At 40.4% G+C, this 23805-nt stretch overlaps 1 protein-coding gene across 9 annotated transcripts in view; it reads left to right on the forward strand.

Moving 5' to 3' along the window:
* The window catches only part of unc5cb (unc-5 netrin receptor Cb), a 266077-nt gene that overhangs the window by 225104 nt on the left and 17168 nt on the right, over window positions 1-23805 (forward strand). For 7 of the 9 annotated variants that reach the window (XM_057818161.1, XM_057818152.1, XM_057818154.1 and 4 more), the window contains 3 exons: window positions 2475-2531; window positions 19059-19250; window positions 21426-21782. In XM_057818161.1, coding sequence (XP_057674144.1) covers window positions 2475-2531; window positions 19059-19250; window positions 21426-21782 — 606 coding nt within the window. The remainder of the gene's footprint in view (window positions 1-2474; window positions 2532-19058; window positions 19251-21425; window positions 21783-23805) is intronic. The other 2 variants (XM_057818153.1, XM_057818160.1) reach the window with 1 other exon arrangement.

Raw genomic sequence — 23805 nt, forward strand, 5'->3', positions numbered from 1 at the left:
TCGTACTGTACTTTTGGTTGGTGCACTTAACCTTTTATTTTGTACATGGTTTCTGTGAGTCTGTGACTTATTTATATTTACATCTACATTTAAAGTAAATGAATAATTATAAATTAAAAAATAATAAATAATAAAAAAAATAAAAAATATAAATAATAAAAAACAGACAGTTTGCACACTTGATACATCATCACTGATTGAGAGTGCCTTAGTGCTTTTATTATACTGGTTTACCATCAAGACTTCCAACGCCGTTTGGGAAGTTCCATATTCGCCAGAAATCTGTTATGGCTTCCCGCTGGCTGGTTGTAGGATACGCCAAAAAAAAACGCTGGACACAGTGTTTGATGCCAGTTTGAAGCTAGCCGCCAAAGCTTTCTTGCTTCCACCCGAGGGTAGAATTCGTAATGTGACTGCCAGTTTCTATGCGGCATCAACAGAAGTGCTGTTATAGCAAAGGCTGTTTAAGGCGCAGTAGGTCATCAAACCGGTCCTTTGACATGCGAAAGTTCATTTCCGAATCGAGACGCAGTGGGCAAGCCAGTGCTGTAAATTCGCCGGTTCTCAACCTCGACTGGTTTAGTGGTCAGACAGACCATCTCCGCAACCGTCTTCTGCGTCGCCTATGCCTCAACATATTTATGATCAACATTTTTTGTTCAATGTTGATAACCTGAAGATCCACATTCAAGCGGTCCATATCCATTGCCATTGTTGTGTAACCGGAAGAAAACTAATGAAATTCGACAAACGTCCCCCCAAACCGTACAAACACAACGCCACACCTCTCTAGTGGCTTGGCAGTGAATTACAGAGAAACGCTTTCCCTTGACGCAGAACTTCGAATGCTCATGACGACGAAGGGTCTACGACGTTGCTACGTCGTCACCGCAACGCAGAAGCATAAATTAGGCTTAAGTCTGGCGTTTTCAATGACCACAAGCTTTGCCATGCATCGTATATATATAAAATGTATTTTTCAGACTTTAAGTTGCAGTGCGATTTATACTCTGGAGCGACTTAATGTGTGAAATATTAACTCATTATAATATCATTTCACATGTTATTTTCACACTAAACTGCAAGAGTGTTGTTTATAAGTGACAGCGAGGATGAAGATTTCATTGGATTTAGTGATTCGAGGTGACACTGATGTTTTGGTAAGCTCGTTAGGATGTTCTTTATGCTATAGTTATCTGAATAATTCTTACATTAACATACCGGGCACGTCATCATCAGTGCGTTGTTTATGCGTCATGGAAAGGTAGATACCTTGCACTTATTCAGGATGTTTTCTATTCTATTTTTATATTTTAAATTGCCTTTCAAGATGACGTCTGTTCTTGGTGTTGGATTTTATCAAATAAATTTCCCCAAAAATGAGATTTATACATGAACATGGTAAATAAGAACTAACAAGCTGTATCTGATTTTATATTTTTTGATGAACGTTTGTTCCTCAGACTGCAAATAATTTACGATAGAAGTATTTTTTTTAAGGCATCGTCATTTTGCAACACGTTCATCTCCACTCCCCTTTAGATTACCTGAAATCGTGTAAGTTTTCTGCCTTGGAGGACTTGTTTTGAGATTGATGGTGGAGCAGAATCTTTTGCATGTTGTTCTGTCTTGAGCTTATCAGAGCAAACCACACACAGTACAACCAAGACTCTGACATGCCTGTTTTTTTTTGTTTATTTGTTTTCATGTGTGGGTTTTGTAACAGATAAACAGTCTTTTAAGATTTGAAAAATGTGTGCTCGTGCAAGTGTGTGTACACGCACGCGTGTGCGTCAGTATGAAATCTAAGCCTGTTAAGTTGAACACAAAGCAAATACAATGTGTGTGTGATAGGGAAAAAGCCCTGCCAGAAATGGTGAAAATGTAAGAGAAGTGACACCTCCCTGAAAATGTTTTGGTCTGGCTAAAAGAATGTCCTCCCCACAGTTCAGCCTACACACTCGGTCTTTTGAGACATTTCACCATTTAGTAGTATTAAAAATTTAGTAGTTTTAGAAATTATCTCAAAACCTTTAACCGGAGGTGTAGACGCTTAGCAAAAATATCTAATCAGTCACCAGTGTAGGTGGTGTATTGTATACGGTGGTAGACCATAGAAACTTACGAATTGGTAAATTGTATGGCTTTCCCATCACCTAGCTGTCCAGTCTGCTGCTTCAGTACTAACGTGGCCGCTCTCGTTGAGCTTCTTAGATGGATGATAGATGGCGTCACTACCTCGCCGTATTCCCTTAGCTTCTCTTCATCTGTTTCCATGGAGGAGCCAAATTAAGAAGGATGGCTTTTACTGCGTCATTACTTCTACTCACGACTTTGTTGCTGTCTCATTTGTTGCGTTTGTTTTTCTGTTGGCTTAAATTAGATTTTCATCATCCCTCTCTCCTGCCATGTTCCACCTCCCCCCAACCCATCCCTTAACTCCCCCGCCCAATTCCTTCCCTTTCTTCCTCAAGGTTCCTTATATCAGAAGTCCACTGAGGCTAAAGGCACGCTTGAATTGGGAAGTACATGTGAGTTATTTAATTCCTTTTTTTATTTATCATTTTCTTTGCCATGTCTTGTCTTTTCATATACTTTCACACCATACTCCTCAGAAACACAAGCCATTTACTCTGTTGTCTATTGAACGGGGATGCCTTGAGTTGTGTCTGTTTGAGAGAGGTGTTTACCAGCATCTATTAGGAGCAAAACTTTCCACCAGCGGCGGATGCTGGTATTTAAAGGAGGGGAAGCTCAAAGTGTGTCCGCCTGTAAGTTATGACGGTGGGGAGTTCAGCGACACCCGCTGCTCGGTAGAGAAAGAAACTAGAGTGACAGAAGTCTGTCTCCAAGCACAAGCAGCTACCAAAAAAAAAAAAAAAAAAAACAGTAGTAGAAGTTTGATAGTTGTTTTTAACTCATTTGCTCCCAAAAACGTATAAATACGTTCTGTTTTTAATTGTTTCAGTGTCCCAAAGACGTATATAATATAATATAATATAATATAATATAATATAATATAATATAATATAATATAATATAATTAGGGGTGTCAAACGATTACAATTTTTAATCGAGTTAATTACAGCTTAAATTAATTAATCGTAATTAATCACAATTAATCGCAATTCAAACCATCTATAAAATATGCCATATTTTTCTGTAAATTATTGCTGGAATGAAAAGATAAGACACAAGGCTTAGGCATCTTAGGCAGGTGTCCTGCCTAAAACTTTTGCACAGTACTGTATATATATATATGTGTGTATATATATATATATATATATATATATATATATATATATACACTATATACAGGTGTCCTGCCTAAAACTTTTGCACAGTACTGTATACATTCAACATACGGTACATAAGTACTGTATTTCTTTATTATAACAATAAATCAACAAGATGGCATTACCATTATTAACATTCTGTTAAAGTGATCCATGGATAGAAAGACTTTTAGTTCTTAAAAGATAAACGTTAGTACAAGTTATAGAAATTTTATATTAAAACCCCTCTTCATGTTTTTGTTTTAATAAAATGTGTAAAATTTTCAATCAAAAAATAAACTAGTAGCCCGCCATTGTTGATGCCAATAATTGCTTACACAATGCTCATGGGTGCTGAAGCCTATAAAATCAGTCGCACCCAAGCGCCAGCAGAGGGCGGCAAAACAAGTACACCTTTCACTGTGCTGTCATTTTAATCTGTTTCAGCGGGGCATTTGTGCGTTAATTGCGTCAAATATTTTAACGGGATTAATTTAAAAAATTAATTACCGCTCGTTAACGCGATAATTTTGACAGCCCTAAATATAATATTAATATAATATAATATAATATAATATAATATAATATAATATAATATAATATAATATAATATAATATAAAAGACGGCCCTGATTATAAGACGACCCCCTCTTTTTCAAGATTCCCGTTTGAAAAGACTTTTTGAACACCAAATTAATTTTTATACAGAAAATAATTACAATACATCCGAAACGAATGATTATAACAATATATTTGAGAGAAAAAGCATCTTATTTTGCCTCATTCAAATCTTAACATCTGAACATTTAAATATGTAAACTAAAGTGCAATCACATTTGTAAATGAATGGCTTCTGGTTTTTGAAATGTAAATAAACCAATCTATTGTGATAAAACAACAAAATTGCAAGAACTGAATTAACCATCAAAGTGAAGTCTAACTGTAACTGTAGTCTTGAAACAAATCTGAATCAGGAAAAACGTGCAATAAAATAATGCAAACTGGTTAAACCTGAAAAAGTAGCTGAGATCTGTCATGACAAAACATCGCTTCAATGATATCTGGCGCCATCTAGCGTCGTGAATGGAGAGAGTAGCTGAGATGTGTCGTGACAGAAAATCGCTTCAATTATATCTGGCGCGATCTAGCGTCGTGAATGGGTATAATGTTTAGACAGCAAATATAAGACGACCCCTCTTTTTCAGTGTTATTTCAATGCAAAAAACATCATTTTATATTCGGGCCAATACGATATTTATATCTTTTACGTTTTTTTTTTTTTTTTTTAAACAAATTTTTTTCAATTCAAAAGAGACATCTCTGAGTTCTGAGTAAATTTAGCTCCAAAGCACAAAGCTAAAAAAAAATTATTTTTTATTTTATTTAATCTTTATTTTATTAGGCAGTCTCATTGAGGTTAACATGTCTTTTACAAGAGAGGCCTGAGCACAAAGAAACATTCACAAATATCGGATTGCACAAAATACACTAATGGAAACAGTTACAATGATCAGTAAAAACATCAGACAAAAGAGATTTAAAATCACCAAGATGAATGGTTGACTGTAGTCTAAGAGTAGATTGCAATTCGTTCCACTTAAGAGGAACATAATAGCTAAAGCAAGTTCTGCCAACATTTGTTTGCGTGAGTGGAATGTTTAGGGTTAAGTAGTTAGTTGATCGTGTTTTGTAGTTACTGGATTTGAATGACAGAAGAGGTATGAGGTAGCCAGGAAGTTTGCCCAGTAAAGCCTTATAGATGAATAATATGAGGTGGATATTTCTTCTTGACTGTAGTGCAGACCATCCAACGTTTTGATAAGGGGTACAATGATGAGTGCAGAAATTGTCATTGGTGATAGTGATAGACCGGGTTTATCTGATGAAGAGTTGATGGAGCTGCATGACAATACAGGATGTCCCCATAATCAAGAACAGAAACAAAAGAAGATAACACAATGGTTTTTCGGTTAGAAGTTGACAGACAGCCTTTGATTCTATACATGAAGCTAAATTTTCATTTAAATTTACGGATTAGTTGATGAATATGGGTTTTGAATGATAAATTACTGTCAATCCAAATTCCTAAGTACCGGTATTTGTATGAGTCAGTGAGAGTAATTTGGTTACCAGTTAGGGATTTGATTCCGGATAAGTTATTTTCAGTAATGGTGGAAGTGGAGAAAACCATGTACTTCGTTTTTTCAGCATTTAAAACTAACCTGTGGTTATAAAGAGATATTTGTAAAGAATCGAAAGCAGTCTGTAAATGAGTCAGAGCTAGAGCTGGGGAAGAATCGGGAGCATATAGAATACAATCATCAGCAAAAAAGTGGACAATAAAATATTGATTAGGAAGAATAATATTGTTAATGTATGTATAAAATGCATTTTAAAGCAATACAACTTGCCACTGGAGGGCAGTAGCACATTTGATAAGACCCGCAACCCTATTCAACGGCAACGAATGGCCAAGCCGCAAAGCCAGTGGGCCGGCGGAAGAGCGGAAGACGACCGAATGGATGCCAGGCGGTGGACGACGGAGCAAAACAACCGGTAAGACGCCCGGGATGCCAGACGCTGGACGATCGAGCAGAACGATCAGGACCACTAGATGCTGTTGAGTTCGTGCTGCTCACGAGCGAAGCCCGCAGAGACTCAAAAAATTCATTTTTTTGAGACAGGCAACGATGAGGGAAAAGTTTAACCGGCGTTCGCGGCCACAATAGCATCATCCTTCAGTTAGTTATGTGTAAATAAATTGTTACTTTGCTATCAAAAGCTCTATTTGTCTTATTGTTTCTGTTATTTTGTAAAAGGAAAACATTATTCAGTTGTTTGGGATGTAACTAAAGGAAAAAAATAGGGTTATGTTTGAAATGTATGCTTTCACAAAAAGCTCAATTTCTCTATTTTTTTCATCAGAAATTGGAAAATTGCTCAAACTAAGCTATTTTCTAATGCTGATTTCTAAAGAATGGAAAAAGATATGAACTTACTTTATTTCTGTTGAAAGAAGAGAGTCTAATCTTTCTTTTGTTGGGTTCCATGTTTATATAGCAATAGAACAGAATTTTCTGTGGGCTTTGCAAAATCACTCAAAATCCAGTAAAATGGCCGGGAGCAAAGGGCCTTGCTCCGGTGAAAATGGCTGGGAGTGAATAAGTTAACAAAGAAAGTGTCGCTAGGATGATAGGTAACGTCTCCGGTTCAACTCAGAACAACAGAATGAAAATTGGAAAATACTTCCAGCGGATGTTAAACAACAAGATTGCTGATTTTCCTCATTTCGCTGTCAATCAAAAAGGGATTCAGCTTCAGATATTCATGCAGAGAAACAGAGTGTCCAGGCCAGCAATGCTCCGCCCACTACCCATGGACCTCCTGAGACGCACAGCGTCCGATGAGCGGTACAATCCCAGCCTTCAGCCAATGACTTGTCTCGTTTCGCAGTGGAACAATGCATTCTCAACTCCGGAGATGCACAGCGTCCACATTTTTTAAAGGACTGTGACTGAGTGATAAGAAGCTGATGCTGAACCAAAGTTGAGTGTGTTGCGTATTTCGTCAATGACATGTACATACAACAGAATGCATTTGATCACTTTTTTCCATTTGACATTTTAGGAGAAGCTGAGCTTCCCTTACAGTCTTACAGCAATCACCCCTGCTTTCCAACCGTTCCTGTTTTATTTGAGTAGTGTGGCACCACTGCAGCAATTACAATATGAATTAAATCGCCAAAATGATGTTCCCGTGCGTTGATCAATAAAAACGATTACAGCCTTTTTACGCTGACAATCGGCGATGCAATAAAATCCCACCCGGGTGTCAACCCTACATATGGCGATGTCTGCAGTTTTATTATGTTCTTTCAAATCTTGTTGTTTATGTAGAGAAAAGTCAATATAGGAAAGCACTTAACAGAACATTCATGCTCACATTCATCCAGCTATGATTTGTTTAAATGAGGCTTACTATGGGGAATAATCTTAAACAGCAATCATACAAATAGTTTGTTCAATGCAATGCTTGCACACCCATAAAGTGAAATTAAATCTTTTGTGATCTGTCTTGTTCTAAAAACTATGGCTTGACAGCTCGGCTGGACAAAAGGGACGACACCAAAAAGAAAAAATGTTTGAGCCAAAAGCTATTAGCATACATCTTTACATACAAGATGACTGTGTAGCAATCTTAACTTCTAAACAGAATGGTAACCCATACCCTACTTGAAGAAGAGGATCAAGAAACTTTTTCATAGTCCAAAAAGATAGGCTTGCTTATTTGACCTAAAATATAAAAGCGTCAGTGAGTCACTAAAACATAACACTAAATTAGTGCACAACAAAGTAATCAGTGACGTGCAGTGAGGTTCAGGGTTGGTGAGGAACTGACTCATTTAGTGTCAGATTTCCAAATATATAAACCAAAAAAGGTAGCTTATTCAATTGGCTACTGGTTATTTGACATCTCATCAGCATTCTTCACAAAACACGCACACACGGTACATATTATCGAAACGTAAAAGTAAGAAAATAACATGCATTTGCTCTACACCCTCAATGTGTTGGCCGTCGCAATTCCATAATTCATGCAACTTAAATGAGAGTAAAGAGTGGTGTACAAAACCACAGAATTCAATTCTGACCTTTAGTGAAATATTCAGTTGTTTTTAAAACTTTTAATTCTGATACTTTAATCAATTTATTACAGATTGCTAAACAAAAAGTGTGAAAAGAAAAACAAAGAATATTTTATTTAAGGCCAAAATGTAGTTTTTAAATATTCTGTTGTATTTTTCTTAGTCTAAGCTCTTCTTTTTTTTTTTTTTTTATAAGATTGAAATGAAAACTGTTTGTGGTCTTGCGCCTGTCCTTCACCACGAAAACTGGCGTTACTTTGGAAGGGCATAGGTTTGGTCTCCCCGGTAAAGTCTATTCAGGGGTGCTGGAGAGGAGGGTCCGTCGGGAAGTCGAATCTCGGATTCAGGAGGAGCAGTATGGTTTTCGTCCCGGCCGTGGAACAGTGGACCAGCTCTACACCCTCGGCAGGGTCCTTGAGGGTGCATGGGAGTTTGCCCAACCAGTCTACATGTGTTTTGTGGATTTGGAGAAGGCGTTCGACCATGTGCCTAGGGGAGTCCTGTGGAGGGTGCTCCGGGAGTACGGGGTACCGAGCCCCTTGGTAAGGGCTGTTCGGTCGCTGTACGACCGGTGTCAGAGTCTGGTCCGCATTGCCGGCAGTAAGTCGAATTCGTTCCCAGTGAGGATTGGACTCCGCCAAGGCTGCCCTTTGTCACCGATTCTGTTCATAATTTTTATGGACAGAAATTCTAGGCGCAGCCGAAGCGTTGAGGGTGTCCGGTTTGGTGGCCTCAGCATTTCATCTCTGCTTTTTGCAGATGATGTGGTGCTGTTGGCTTCATCAAGCCGTGACCTCCAACTCTCATTGGGGCGGTTCGCAGCCGAGTGTGAAGCGGTTGGGATGAAGATCAGCACCTCCAAATCCGAGACCATGGTCCTCAGCCGGAAAAGGGTGGCATGCCCTCTCCGGGTCGGGGAGGAGATCCTGCCCCAAGTGGAGGAGTTCAAGTATCTTGGGGTCTTGTTCACGAGTGAGGGTAGGAGGGAGCGGGAGATTGACAGGCGGATCGGTGCAGCCTCTGCAGTGATGCGGACTCTGCACCGGTCCGTTGTGGTGAAGAAGGAGCTGAGCCAAAAGGCAAAGCTCTCGATTTACCGGTCGATCTACGTTCCTACCCTCACCTATGGTCACGAGCTGTGGGTCGTGACCGAAAGAACAAGATCCCGGATACAAGCGGCCGAAATGAGTTTCCTCCGCAGGGTGTCCGGGCTCTCCCTTAGAGATAGGGTGAGAAGCTCGGTCATCCGGGAGGGGCTTGGCGTCGAGCCGCTACTCCTCCGCGTTGAGAGGAGCCAGTTGAGGTGGCTCGGGCATCTGGTTCGAATGCCTCCTGGACGCCTCCCTGGAGAGGTGTTCCGGGCATGTCCCACCGGCGGGAGGCCCAGGACACGCTGGAGAGACTATGCCGCTCGGCTGGCCTGGGAACGCCTTGGAATCCCGCCGGAGGAGCTGGCTGAAGTGGCTGGGGAGAGGGAAGTCTGGGCTTCCCTGCTAAAGCTGCTGCCCCCGCGACCCGACCCCGGAATAAGCGGAAGATAATGGATGGATGGATGGATGGATGGATGGATGGAGGTTTGGTCTCAACATTCGTAGGGACGATATAGCAGCATAACCTGCATGTAGGTACACTTTATGCTGGGGACGGGACATTAATAAGACCAAACAGATTGGATGAAGGGGGCAAAGGGCCACATTTCTCATGTATATGAACCTAATTAATTAATAGGCAAAATGATCAATGCAAAATAAATCCTTATCTACTGATAATAACTTTTACCAAATCGATCCTTGAGCTTCCAAAAGTTTTTAAAGCAATCAGGCTTTGAATGTGAGTGGTCGAGCTCTCATGTTTGCTGAGGCTTCGTGGTAGTTTTTTAATGTCACAATCGGAGGTTGCGCTAGACATTTTCGTTGTCTGTCATTTTGACTGACAGGGTGATAAAAATCCGGTCATAGTCTATTTTTACCCGTCACCTAAATTTTTAAAATGATAATGATGACATATTCAATAGTATTTAGTATTCATTCATTTTTAATTAATATTGTAACGCTTGCTTGGCGGCGAAAAATTAGACATGGAAGTCGTGGTATTTTTCTCCCTTTTTACTCTGCTTACCGCCAACAACTCCGCCCCCAAAGAAAAAGAGGCAACGATATAGACCCCAATCACCAACGTCACACAATGATCTTAATTGTGGTTGTCAGCCCAAAATCTTCTAAATATATATTAAATGCATCTTACCAGATATAAAAAGACGACTACATAGTCTGTGGTGATCGTTTGGTGCCCAGATTTCTTGTCGAATTACAGCAGTCCATCTCGCTCTCATCTTCGGGTCTCTCAGAATACGGTAGAACTTCAAGTCTCTCCGTCCATCTTCTCTGTTACAGCAACCAACCGCCACACACGCCTTCACCATTTTGATTATTAATATTAACGAGCAGAAAAACACGCCGTAATAGGAGGCATGTACGTAGCGGTAATTTGTAAACATGACGAGCTGACACACAATATGGCGGCTCCGGTCAGGGGGGCGGAGTTGTGACGTCATGTGATTGGGGTCTATACACAGGCGGCAATCTTGTCCATCAATTGGATGACGCGCTGGCACACCGGGTGCACCAATAAGAACCTCGCGTTGATGTGTCAATCACGGTGCCGCCGCCAGACCCCGGTGACGCTACAATATTCTGACAGAAGAGCCAACGACATCATGCATTCAGAGAGACAATAGCAAATAATATGCTAACTGTGGTCTGGGGTGTGAATTGCAACCTGTCAAAATGACGGACGGACTTCAGTTTTTTCCGTCACCGTTTTAAAAAAACGGTCAACGACGGAAAATATCCGGTTAACGCGACCCCTGGTCACAATATCTCGTGTTAGTCCAGACACTGGCACAAGTTGAGAAGAAAAGGCAGGGAAAGCAGCAAAGGCGATTTTTCGAAGGACAGCCACATAGCCAGTCTTTTCGGGTGTACCAGTCCGTTTGAAAAAGCGCGAGTTTTCTTCTGTCCAGTAGTTTGAAGCAAACCTTTTAGCTCCGGTGTTGTGTTAATCGCGTCCACTTTTAACGGAAAGTCCAGATTCACGTACGCCCCCTTTCAGTGCGGCAGATAGTACTCTGCCGCACTGAAAGGGGGCGTACCTGTGCCTTTTCACTGCGGTTTTATTTCCCATCAGCAAAACTAAATATGTCGCTAACAAACATTAAACTTTAAGGGTTAAAGACATTAGCCAGACTGTGGAAAATCAGGTCAAATAAACGTATCTGGAAGCATTATAATGGCGACATGCAGATGTACGGCAACCAGCACGCTCCAATTCCATGTATCAACGCAGTTTGTTATGGATTGCGCATTCAGAGGCGAGGCTTTACTCGTTGCTGCCGCACCTCTCGTTTCATTTCTTTATTTGAACAGGAAATAGGCAAATTCAGCGATTTTGACTATAAAAAAATGTTTGAAATGAGTCATACATAAAGAGCAATGGACAAATATTAATATAAATTTGATGCTATAATTATTTTATTGTCATGATGACAGGTGAGGCTCTGCCTCCCCTGACCGCACGTCACTGAAAGTAATACACGAGTGGAACTCGCATACAACTAATACAACTACAGAGATACACTAACAACAATTAACATTAAGAGTAAAACACATACTGTAAATAGATGTGTTTTTAATTGCTGCCAGAAGTGCTAGGATGCCCAACGCCAACTTCCTCTAGGGCAGTCCTTCTGAAATTGTGGGGCGACCCCCCACCAGGATGGCGCAAAGCGATGCCGGGGGGCGGCATTTGACCTTGGGGAACATACTTTTTTGACGTACTGGAATAAAGTGAAATTGCACATCCACTCAGTGGATGGCAGTGGCACTTTAATTTTCAGAGTGTGCGCAGTATTTCTGAACCAGACAAGAGCACACAGCAAATAGCAGGAGCTAATATGAAGAGCTAAGACGAGAAAATATGATGAAGCGTATGTGGCGTTTGGCTTCACTTTTAATACAGTGGGAGTTGAGTAAAGAGCAATATGTTGTTGACCAACAGAGTCTTAAAAATGTTGGCAGCGGACAGCATGAAGCCAAATCTGTTAAGACCTCACTTAATTAAAAGACATTAGACCCTAATCACATTGATATATCGCTTGATTTTTTCAGCAAAAATGTGCCTAATATTGCTAACAGTCGCTTTGTGAGTGTTGCATCAGTAAACCAGCGAGCACTGTTAGCATCATATAAGGTGGCATAGCAAGCTGCTCAGTGCAAAATAACCCCACACCATCGCAAAGCAGCTGATACCGCCTGCAGCCAAAATAATTCCCTCTGTTGTTTTTGTTCTATTTATTTTTGGGTTTTTTTTTTTTTTTTTTTTTTTTGGTCAAATTGTTTGGCACGTTGTACTCTTGAGTTATTGTTGCCAATCAATGTGACTTAATTATTATTTATTGATTTTATTGGGATTTGTTTTTCAGTATCAAATGGTCAAAAATGTACCTTGAGTGTGAATAGTTTGTGACTTTTTTTTTTTTTTAATTCAGGTAAAGATGCACTATATTTTCTGTTACAAACGAAAATGTTAAAGTATAAATTTACTGTAAGTCAGACATGTCCAAAGTGCGGCCCGGGGGCCAAATGCGGCCCGTGGTCAAATTTCATCCGGCCCCCAGCTTCTGTCATAAGATCAATAACGTCTGGCCTGCACACAGACTTAATAAATTGGTAAGCAGTGCTGCTACCAGCATATGAAGTAGCTTACACACCAAATGCTGCTCCTCATTTACCCACTAAAAGGCAGCAGCACGCTAAGCCAACATTACCCCGTGTGATCCTTGACTTCCAATTCTCTAAAATGGCGACAATCAACAACAAAAAAGTTGACTGCGACTGCTGACTCTTCAAGGATAGGTGGAAATTGGACTATTTCTTCAATAAAATACGCAACAACTGTGTCTGCCTCATTTGCAAAGAGACAGTCGCTGTTTTTAAAGAATTCAATGTGAGGCGATATTACCAAAAAAGACACGCTGACATGTACGACAAGATTATGGGGAAGATACGCAGCAAGAAATTGAAGCAACTTTTACAGCTAGTTTAATTTCACAGCAGCAGTATTTCGCAAGAGCCCAAGAGTCTAGTTGTGAGATTGTTGAAATTATTAATTTGAAAAAAATAATAAAGCAAATGTGACCCACAGAATGGCTTGCTAAAATTTGCTTAACTATATTGTTCTGCGTAAAGGACGTCAGCCAAGGTTGGCCCCCCACATTTTTACCACACCAAATCTAGCCCCCTTTGCAAAAAGTCTGGACACCCCTGCTGTAAGTTGATCGATATTTTCTAACGTGAACAAGGACAATGCTATGCAGAGGTGAACTTACAATGTTATTATTATGATTATTATTATTTTACTTTTAATATTTTTTGGGGACAAATACACACTGCTGGTCAAAAGTATTGGCACCCCTGAAATTCTGTCAGATAATGCTCAATTTCTCCCAGAAAATGAATGCATAACAAATGTTTTGGTAGTAATATCTTCATTTATTTTGCTTGCAATGAAAGAACACAAAAGAGAATGGGGAAAATGGGCTGGACAAAAATATTGGCACCCTCAGCTGAACACTTGGTAGCACAACCTTTAGACAAAATAACTGCGAACAACCGCTTCCGGTATCCATCAATGAGTTTTTTACAATGTTCTGCTGGAATTTTAGACCATTCTTCTTTGGCCAACTGCTCCAGGTCTCTGAGATTTGATGGATGCCTTCTCCAAACTGCCATTTTCAGATCTCTCCACAGGTGTTCTATGGGATTCAATTCTGGACTCATTGCTGGCAACTTTAGAAGTCACCAGTGCTTTCTCTCAAACCATTTTCTAGTGCTTTTTGAAGTGTGTTTTGGGTCATTGTCCTGTTGGAAGACCCATGACCTCTGAGGGAGACCCAGCTTTCTCACACTCACTGGGCCCTACATGATCCTGCAAAATTTGTTGGTAGTCTTCAGACTTCATAATGCCATAATGCCATGCACACGGTCAAGCAGTCCAGTGCCAGAGGCAGTAAAGCAACCCCAAAACATCAGGGAACCTCCACCATGTTAGACTGTGGGGACCGTGTTTTTTCTTTTCTTTGAAAGCCTCATTTTTTTCCCTGAAAACTCTATGTTGATCCCTTTTCCCAAAAAGCTCTACATTTGTCTCATCTGACCAGAGAACATTCTTCCAAAACGTTTTTGGCTTTCTCAGGTAAGTTTTGGCAAACTCCAGCCTGGCTTTTTTATGTCTCTGGGTCAGAAGTAGGTCTTCTTGGGTAGCCTACCACAGAGTCCCTTTTCATTCAGACGCTGACGGATAGTACGGGTTGACACTGTTGTAGCCTCGGACTGCAGGACAGCTTGAACTTGTTTGGATGTTAGTCGAGGTTCTTTATCCACCATCCGCACAATCTTTTGTTGAAATCTCTTGTCTTTTCCATCCACATGTTAGCACAGGTTAGCCACAGTGCCATGGGCTTTACACTTATTGATGACACTGCGCATGGAAGACATAGGAACATTCAGGTCTTTGGAGATGGACTTGTAGCCTTGAGATTGCCCGTGCTTCCTCACAATTTTGCTTCTCAAGTTATCAGGCAGTTCTTTGGTCTTCTTTCTTTTTTCCATGCTCAATGTGGTACACACAAGGACACAGGGCAGAGGTTGAGTCAACTTTAATCCATTTTAACTGGCCGCAAGTGTGATTTAGTTATTGCCACCACCTGTTATGTGCCATGGATAACTAACAGGTGCTGTTAATTACACGTATTAAAGAATTTCACATGATTTTTCAAAGGGTGCCAATACTTTTGTCTGGTCAATTTTTGAAGTTTTGTGTAAAATGATAATGATTTAATTTCTTTTTCGTTGTCTTTTGTGTTTTTTCATTGCAAGCAAAACAAATGAAGATATTATTACCAAAGCATTTGTAATTGCAATCATTTTCTGGGAGAAATTGAGCGTTATCTGACAGAATTGCAGGGCTGCCGGTGTGTGTATATATATATATGTAGCCTTTTTACAGTGGCGGCAGACAGTTGGGGGGGTGAAACGTTTGTGTCTTCCTGAGGGGAGCGTAACAGAAAGTAATTGAGAAGCACTGCTCTAGTGAGTTAAGCTGCGTAATGTTTTTCTCTAAAATGGTGGTAGTATTTATGTGAGTGGTTGCTCACTGGTATAAAACTCCTTGTAGAAAGCTAATATCATCTACACTTAGAAAAAATTAATTGGAGCTGGTTTAAAAAGTGTAAATTCATCCTTCTGAATGTCTTCTTTTAAGGTGTGGAAAGCAAGTAGAAGCAAAGTCACCATTCTGTCATTTTATTTTTCCCATCGCGGGATAATTGCTTTTTTAAAAACTTGTATTTCAGCGTTTTATCCCTCATTGTGTCACAGGCCTGTCTAGCTCTGCAGTCTGGTAGTTCATCCGGAAGTTAATTCTCATGTCTTTGGTCGTAATAATAATAATAATAATCCCCTTTCATTTCCACTTCTTATTTTTTTTTGCGCACAGACATTGGTTCATGTTCAAAGGGATGTATTCATCTAAGTGATACATTTTAATGCGTATACTTAGCAGGTTTCTAAGTTATCATCAATGCATGGGTTGCACGTTAAATCACCACAGGGAAGCTCGGGAAGTCAAATTACATTTCTAGCTTTCATCACTCGGCTCCCTGCTTGGCTGTCGGTTCCATCTGTCGAGGCGGAAGAATTATAGAGACCCAACGTGGAGGAGGAGGATGATGTTGTTATACTGACACTTCAGAGTTCCTGGTCTATCATGTAAAGAAAAAAAAGGGGGTGGGCAGAGGAAATCCTATACTTTCCCACCTGCCTTCTGGATTTTAGTCATTATTGTGTTGGTTCTGCTATGGTCATGCTGGATTTCCAAATCACTGACTTGGTGTACTAGAATTATACTGCTGTTTTACACCAATACTCTCTTATAAAGCCATACAAAGTGTCGTTCCATTTGCAGGTCCTAGTTAGGCACACTTACTGAGCTTTTAGGTCTATGGTATTTGCTGCCATCTAACGGCCAAGTTGTGTGCACCATAACCGACATTACAGTATATTCTATGGAGCTGTACAATAGTATTGGGATATGCTTTTAGAACAGATGTTTTTTCTTCGTTTCTTTCTTTCTTTCTTTATTTTTTTCTTTATTTCATTCATTATTTCTTTCTTTCTGTTTGTCTGTCTGACAGTCAGCAACGTCAAAGTGCATGAAACCAACAAAATTTGTTGGACCTTCTTACTTTCTTGGCACGAGTTGGACATTTCAGTCCACCTTAAATCAAGTCGTGTCACATTATTATGACATTTAGCAGGTACCCACCGATCAAACTTCACATGAAGTAGTTAATAGAATTTAGCATTTTAAAGTCCACAGGACCGCAGTAGAGGGCCATGAAGACTATATTATTATTTACCTGTTTTGCATGTTGATTAATTCCCTTCAATAGAAAGTACTTAAATTAATCAATAAAAGATTCAAGAAACGACTCACACATTTGATGCCATAATTTTCTCCGAGTATATTGATTCCAGAGATATTGCAAATACAGATACAGAATTCTGGCAGATAGTACCTTTACCCTGACCGATTACACGATAGCAGAAGTATCAGTACTGTCACTCAGCCAGTGCACAACCTACAGTGGTATAAAAAAGTATCTGAACCTATTGGAATTCCTCACATTTCTGCATGAAATCAACATCAAATATGATCTGAACTTTCAAAATCACACAGATGAAAATACAGTGTCTGCTTTAACTAATACCACCCAAACATTTATAGATTTTCATATTTTAATGAGGATAGCATGCAAACAATGACAGAAGGGGGAAAAATAAGTAAGTGAGCCCTCTGCCTAAGGAGACTTAAAGAGCAATCGAAACCACTTTTTACCAAACAATTTAAGTCAGGTGTTTTCCCAATGACTGATGAATGGTTTAAAGGTGCCTTGCCCAATATAAAGCACACACCTGGTAAGAAATGTCTTGATGAGAAGCATTGTCTGATGTGCATCATGGCTCGGTCAAAAGAGCTGTCTGAAGACTCGGATCGTTGATTTGTATAAAGCTGGGAAAGGATACAAAACCATCTCTAAAAGTCTGGATGTTCATCAATCAACAGTCAGAGAAGTTGTCTACAAATGGAAAAAGTTTGCCAATGTTGCTTCTCTCCCAAGGAGTGGCTGTCCACCAAAGATGACTACAAGAGTTCAGAGCAGAATATTCAAAGAAAAAGAACCCTAGACTGTCTGCTAAAGACTTATAAAAATCACTAGCACAGTCCAATATCTCTGTGCTCACATCAACCATATGTAAAACTATGACCAAGGATGGTGTTCATGGGAGGACTCCACGGAGGAAGCCACTGCTGTATTAAAAAAAAAAAAAAACTTTGTTGCTCATTTAATGTTCGCGAAAATGCACTTGGACACTCCAAAGACGTTTTGGTAAAATATCTTGTGGACTAATGAAACCAAAGTTGAATTGTTTTGGAGTAACACACGTCATGTGTGGAGGAAAAATGGAACAGCTTACCAAAATCCACACCTCATCCCCGCCGTGAAGCATGGTGGAGGGAGCATCATGATTTGGGGTTGTTTTGCTACCTCAGTGCCTGGACAACTTGCAATCATTAATGGAAGAATGAATTCAAAAGTTTATCAGGATGTTTTGCTGGAACAAGACAATGATCCAAAACACAAAGTAAATCAACTTCAGAATGGTTTCAGAAGAACAAAATACACGTTCTGGAGTGGCCAAGTCAAAGTCCAGACTCGAACCCCATTGAGATCCTGTGGCATGACCTAAAGACAGCAATTCATGCCAGACATCCCAGGAATCAGACTGAACTACAGCAATTTTGTAGAGAAGAATGGGAAGATTAGTCCTGATCGATGTGCCAGACTAATCTGCAGCTACAGGAAGTGTCTGGTTGAAGTTATTGCTGCCGGGGGGGTAGAGAAGGTTGGAGGTGTGCACAAATTATTGAATGTGATGCTTCACTTACTTATTTTTCCCCCTTCTGTCATTGTTTTCATACTTTCCTCATTAAAATATGAAAACCTATAAATGTTTGGATGGTTTTAGTTCGACACTGTTTTTTCATCTGCGTGATTTTGACAAAGTTCAGATCACATTTGATGGTGATTTTATGCAAAAATGTGAGGAAATTCCAAAAGGTTCAGCTACTTTTTCATACCACTGTACTGTATATACTCCAAGGGCATGGTTATTTAACATCTAATCACATGATAACAGTAAGGTGATGTCTGCGGCTGGTGCCGTTGACATCAGTTCTTTCTTTATTCTTCTGCCTCAGGAGTCATGGCCGTTGACCATTTTGTGCTGCTGTCATTAGCAATTTAGAGGTATTAGGGATTTAGTTGACATTTGTATACAGAAACCCAGACATTATTTTAACTGACGAGGGTTATTTACATATTTTACGCAAGAATTGTGAAGAGAAAGGAAGCAGGTCTACATTCACTTCCCCAAGATGTTCAGACTTTAGGCCTGTGACTAACTGTCGACTTATATGAATAGATTTAAAATCAAATGTGATCAAACTATTAATAATAATTATTAGATTATCAAGTAATGTAAAGTCAAAGTGTTAACATAGTACGTTTAGAGTTACATATATGCATATAGCGTAAGGTTAAACACTTAATTTTATTTTTTGTGTGACAATTAAACAATCCAAAGCTGGAGTGTAAAATATAAGAAGCTAATTTTGTGGGGAAAAAAATTACTGCTGATGCCAGTTTTACCGATCCTCATAAAATTACCGTAGGTCCTACTGACCCATGCCCAAAATTGAAAGGTAGTCAGACATTTGGATTTGGTGAAGCACTTTCTGGCAAATTATACTGCTCATACTTTTCAAATTCCAAAGAAGGAATTTGGATAAATGAGACCCCTTTAGTGTAAGATATCCAAGACCAACGTCTATTCGTGAAGCTTTTTAAAATCTTATTTCCATAGTGATGTAATATGGGAAAGTAAAAGACATCAATAGTTGATATTTTGCTACTCACAGTATAATGACACTTTTTGTTTTTTTCTTGTTGTCTCCAGTTGCCCCCAGCACAGACGACGTGGCCCTCTACGTGGGCATCGTCATTGCCGTGATAATGTGCCTGGTCATCTCTGTGGTGGTGGCGCTCTTCATATATCGGAAGAACCACCGTGACTTTGACTCAGGCATCATGGACTCATCCGCCCTCAACGGAGGCTTTCAGCCCGTCAGCATCAAGACAGCACGTAAAGGTGCTTCCTTAAATTTTTCATTTGCATTTTCATTCCAGTGTGTCTGGCAATGCCTGCACCAGCCCAATGGTGTACGAATACTTTGCATGGGTGTGAAAACATATGTAAATTACTTTGTGACACTTGACTCTGAGAGGCACTATATACCGTATTTTTCGGACTAGCAAAGGGTGCGTTTCATACTCTAGAGCAACTTATGTGGGATTATTTACGGTCGGGTCGGGCCGACTTCTCTCTCGCTAACTTTTTTTTTTTTTAATTAAAACGATGTAAGAAGGTTAAATAAAATAACTAATTTGGATAAAACAGAGAAGGCGCTGTGCATGCCTGCACACGTGAAGGCAGTGGCCCGCTCTCTTTTCAATCTTCCCATCCGCGAGCATCCTGGTATTTCCTTTTCGATATGGAGCAGCTATAGGAGTGAAAAACAAACTAAAGACGGGGAATTGAAAAGCAAACAATTGCGGTTGGAGTCAGATATGGAAAGGATTCAAATTGATTGTTGAAAATGCTATACGGAAACCTGTGTCGGCTTCGCTGAATGTAAACGAATGTGGCGCTTTGGTCTCATACGAGTAATATAGTTAATAAACTTTTCCCGCATTATTTCATTGTGTAAATGCATTTATAAAGATCATAAAAATATGAAGACTATACATTGAGAAAGCATTTTTTTTCTGCCAACTCGAGATTAAAATAAATGTCAAATCCACTATCCGCCTGTTAGAACAGACACGCAAATATAAAAGATAGAAATGTTTATTGAATATTCCTCCTACAGTCTTGTTTAACTGGGAGAATTCGTTACAAAAGACGGGCTTCATTTTGTTATCATTATGCACATATGCACCTGCATAGTCACAAACATAATCACACAAAACGCAACCACGCATCACATCCCCGCATTTCCTCCTTCTCCTGAGTCCTCACAAATAAAACATTTTTTTTTTTTTTTTCGGGCTCGTGCCTACAAATAAAACATAAAATTTTGGGGGGGGGGTTCGGGTTCGGGCAAGCAAATCAAGTTAATTGATCGGGCTTGGGCCGCGTCAGGCTTTAATACCCGCGGGGTCGAGCTGGAGTTTTTAGGCCCAATCTAACTTCTAGTGTCATGTAATGTTAGCATACTGTACACCTATTCAGCCCGTTGTTCTCTATTGTATTTTAAATTGCCTTTCCAGATGACATGTCTGTTCTTGGGGCTGGATTCTATCAAATAAATTTCCCCCAAAAAATGCAACTTATACTCCGGTGCGACTTATACATGTTTTTTTCCTTTTCATTGCACATTTTTTGGCTGGTGCGACTTATATTCAGGTGCGACGTATAGTCCGATAAATACGGTAAGTAAAGTTGCTTTGCTTGGCAGGTGTACCCCTCTTGGTCAATAGTCTCCAACTTAAGGCTTCCATGCAGAAACTGCCCCAAGAATTTGGTTCTGCATAGAGCATTTAGCTTGCGCTGGTAATAAATATGAGGACAAAAAAGAATAAAACATAACCGTAATGGAACACAAGTTAACTGAACCAAACATGCAAAACCCAAACTGTTCAATACATTCATGTAAACGTTAAACCCCTACTATACACACATACATTTGCATGACTAAATACTCTAAATCCTACCCAATTTTATATCCAGACATCCATTCATACATGCATCTGCCCCGTGCACCTATCAATATATCCAACCACTCATATGTGTAACCAACCATACACCTGCCAATTTATTCAACATACTGGTGCAGCCTGTCATTCATACATTACAAACATGTGAATGCAAAATGTAACTGTTAAAATGTAGCATTAGCTAAAAGGATATCATCGGCGAGTCATCTGTTCATTTGCACACATTTCAAAGAAAACAAGGCCGAGTGACAGAGCTGCATCTCTTCAGCCCATACGGGGAACATTCATCCCTGTACCTGGTGGCTAAACGGAGCCTTAGCGCTGCCATCTGGTGCTCATGAATCCCAGCTGGCCTTTAGTGCCTCAGACTGAGTAATGTTGTGTTGTGGCAAAATTGATTTCCCTAATGAGTAAAAAGCGAGCGAGCAAAAGCAGGTGGGTGGCAGTCCTGCCGACTGAGGCCACCATTTCATATTCTCCAGGTCGTTTTAATTTTTGTCACCGGAACAAATTTTCTCTTTCCTTCTCTCTTCCATTCTCATTATAGCCGATCTCCTCACTGCACCGCCTGACCTGACCTCGGCGGCCGCTATGTACCGAGGCCCTGTATACGCCTTGCATGACACGGCCGACAAAATCCCCATGACCAATTCCCCCCTGCTGGACCCTCTGCCCAACCTCAAGATCAAGGTGTACAACTCCTCTGGCCTGATAACGCCACAGGACGACCTGGGAGGCGAATTCTCTTCAAAGCTCTCCCCCAAATTGCAGCACTGCCTTTCGGAAAACTGTGACAGCACAATTGGTCGCCGTACGCAGACATTGCTGCGCTCCAGGGACCCTTCATGCACTGCTGTCGGCTCCTTCAACTCGCAAGGTGGTCACCTCATTGTCCCCAACTCAGGTATAGTAAACAGTAAGAAGGAGTTCACACTTTCAGTTGTTTTGATCTTTAATTACTGTGAGTACATCAGATCTATACTTAGAGGAAAAGACAGAGATGTACATCCAACATTTAACACACCCATTTTGGATCCAACCATATGCTAAATACTGGTACAGCCATCTATAGGCCTTCCAACTTTGCCCAACATGCAGCCATTTCAGTCACCTAACCAGCCATCCACTAACCAAGGGGTCCCCAACCTTTTTTGCACCATGGACCGGTGTGATTTGGGTCTTTTTTTTCTGTCAAATTTTGCACCCGTATCAAATTTTGCTCCCCAAGCTTTTGTGGCGGTGAAAAAAGCCCTGTTTTATATTCTGTTGGACTCTCAATGTTATCCAACAGTGCTAAAAAATGATTTACGACATAAACATACATGTGCAACACGAAAATGGCGTAAATTATTGCTTAACGACGCGGCGAAGTCGTTAAGTGAGAGAGCAGCGTGCAGTTGTTGGGTGCAGCTATCATGGCAAACGTAAGTTAATACTTCTTTCTTTAAAGAAAGTTTCTAGTGTGTACTTTGGAATCGCTGCATTCGCTGTCATTTTTAACGTTACGCACATGCCAGATTTGTCAGAACACCGGCAATGTGCGGCAAAAAAATACAGCAAATATAAAATAACATTTGTTTTTAGCCCCGTCGTGTTAAGTGCAGGGAAAATACAGCTCACCCGCTGAATCAGTGGGAGGCCTGAGCTTGTTTCTTGCGACGAGATGGTCCCGAAGTGGGAGAGTGAGAGAAGCCCGCTTCACAAAGATACGATGTTTGAAATTGTAGCACAGTTTACATTTACATTAATACATTATTCCGAAATGACTTTAATCCAGAACCTCGGTAGATTTGTTGTCTAAAATGTACGTTTAAGGTCGCCATAATTTGGGATCTCTACAAGCTGATATTCCTGTTGCACAGACATGCTCGAATCACTAGGTTTATTCACATACGGGTCACGAATCCACTCCTTCGCAGTTCGTGGGTCTTTAGTCATTGGGAAGTAGCATAGATTTTGTGTTCTTCTGGCTCGTCAGGTTCCCTTTTCCCCGTAAAAAACCTGTCCAAAGACATCTGTTTTTCAGTCATTCTAGTGTGGGGGCTAATTATTTCCAGGAACAAATGTGATGGGCGACGACCTACGTCATACGTTAATATCGAGGCCAAGCGCACATAGATATACAAAACAAGATGTACTGCTAACAGTCCAATCAAAGCATTTCTATGACCACCTCCTATTCTGCAGTTGGATATCTAGAGTAGACAGGGATATTGGTGTGTTAAGCGGCACAGGCCAAAGTCAATCAGCCAGAATGCAGTCGTTAATAAATTATTTATTATTTCCGCACGGCCCGGTACCAAATGCGCCACGGACCGGTACCGGTCCGCGGCACGGTCGTGGGGACCTCTGCTCACCCACACCTACCGACCACCAACCTGTATGTTTCAACACCCAACTACATTCATCAACAGTTGGATCCAACCATCTTCCACAAAAAAATGCATCCATTGGCAGTCCCTTTGTGTTCAACCAGGCCAGCTACTCACTTGTGAATTTAATTTTACCCACCAGTTTGTTCAAACTATCATCCATCAATCCAGGCCACTAACCATCTGCCCACCATCCAACCAACAGAGGTGGGTAGGAAGTGGGTAGAGTAGCCATAAATTTTACTCAAGTAAGAGAAGCATCCCAAAATAATGTTATTCAAGCAAGAGTAAAAGTAGGCAAGACATTTAAAAGCAGGAAGTACATATTAGAGCTGTCCCGACTAGTCGACGTTATTGGTGACGATGTCTACGAGCACAATGTCCCGTCAACGGTTAATGAAGGGTTAAAAAAATATGTGCGTGGAAAGTTGAGAATGACGCTCAGTATGCAAGCGGGAAAAGTGGCACAGAGCCAAAAAAGCGCACCAGAGTGGGCAATATATTGACTTATTTTAACGAAATAAAGGAGGGTACACTGGTTTGTCCTGTCTCTTC

Source organism: Corythoichthys intestinalis, chromosome 17 (genome assembly GCF_030265065.1).
Source record: "Corythoichthys intestinalis isolate RoL2023-P3 chromosome 17, ASM3026506v1, whole genome shotgun sequence".
Classification (NCBI taxonomy): domain Eukaryota; kingdom Metazoa; phylum Chordata; class Actinopteri; order Syngnathiformes; family Syngnathidae; genus Corythoichthys; species Corythoichthys intestinalis.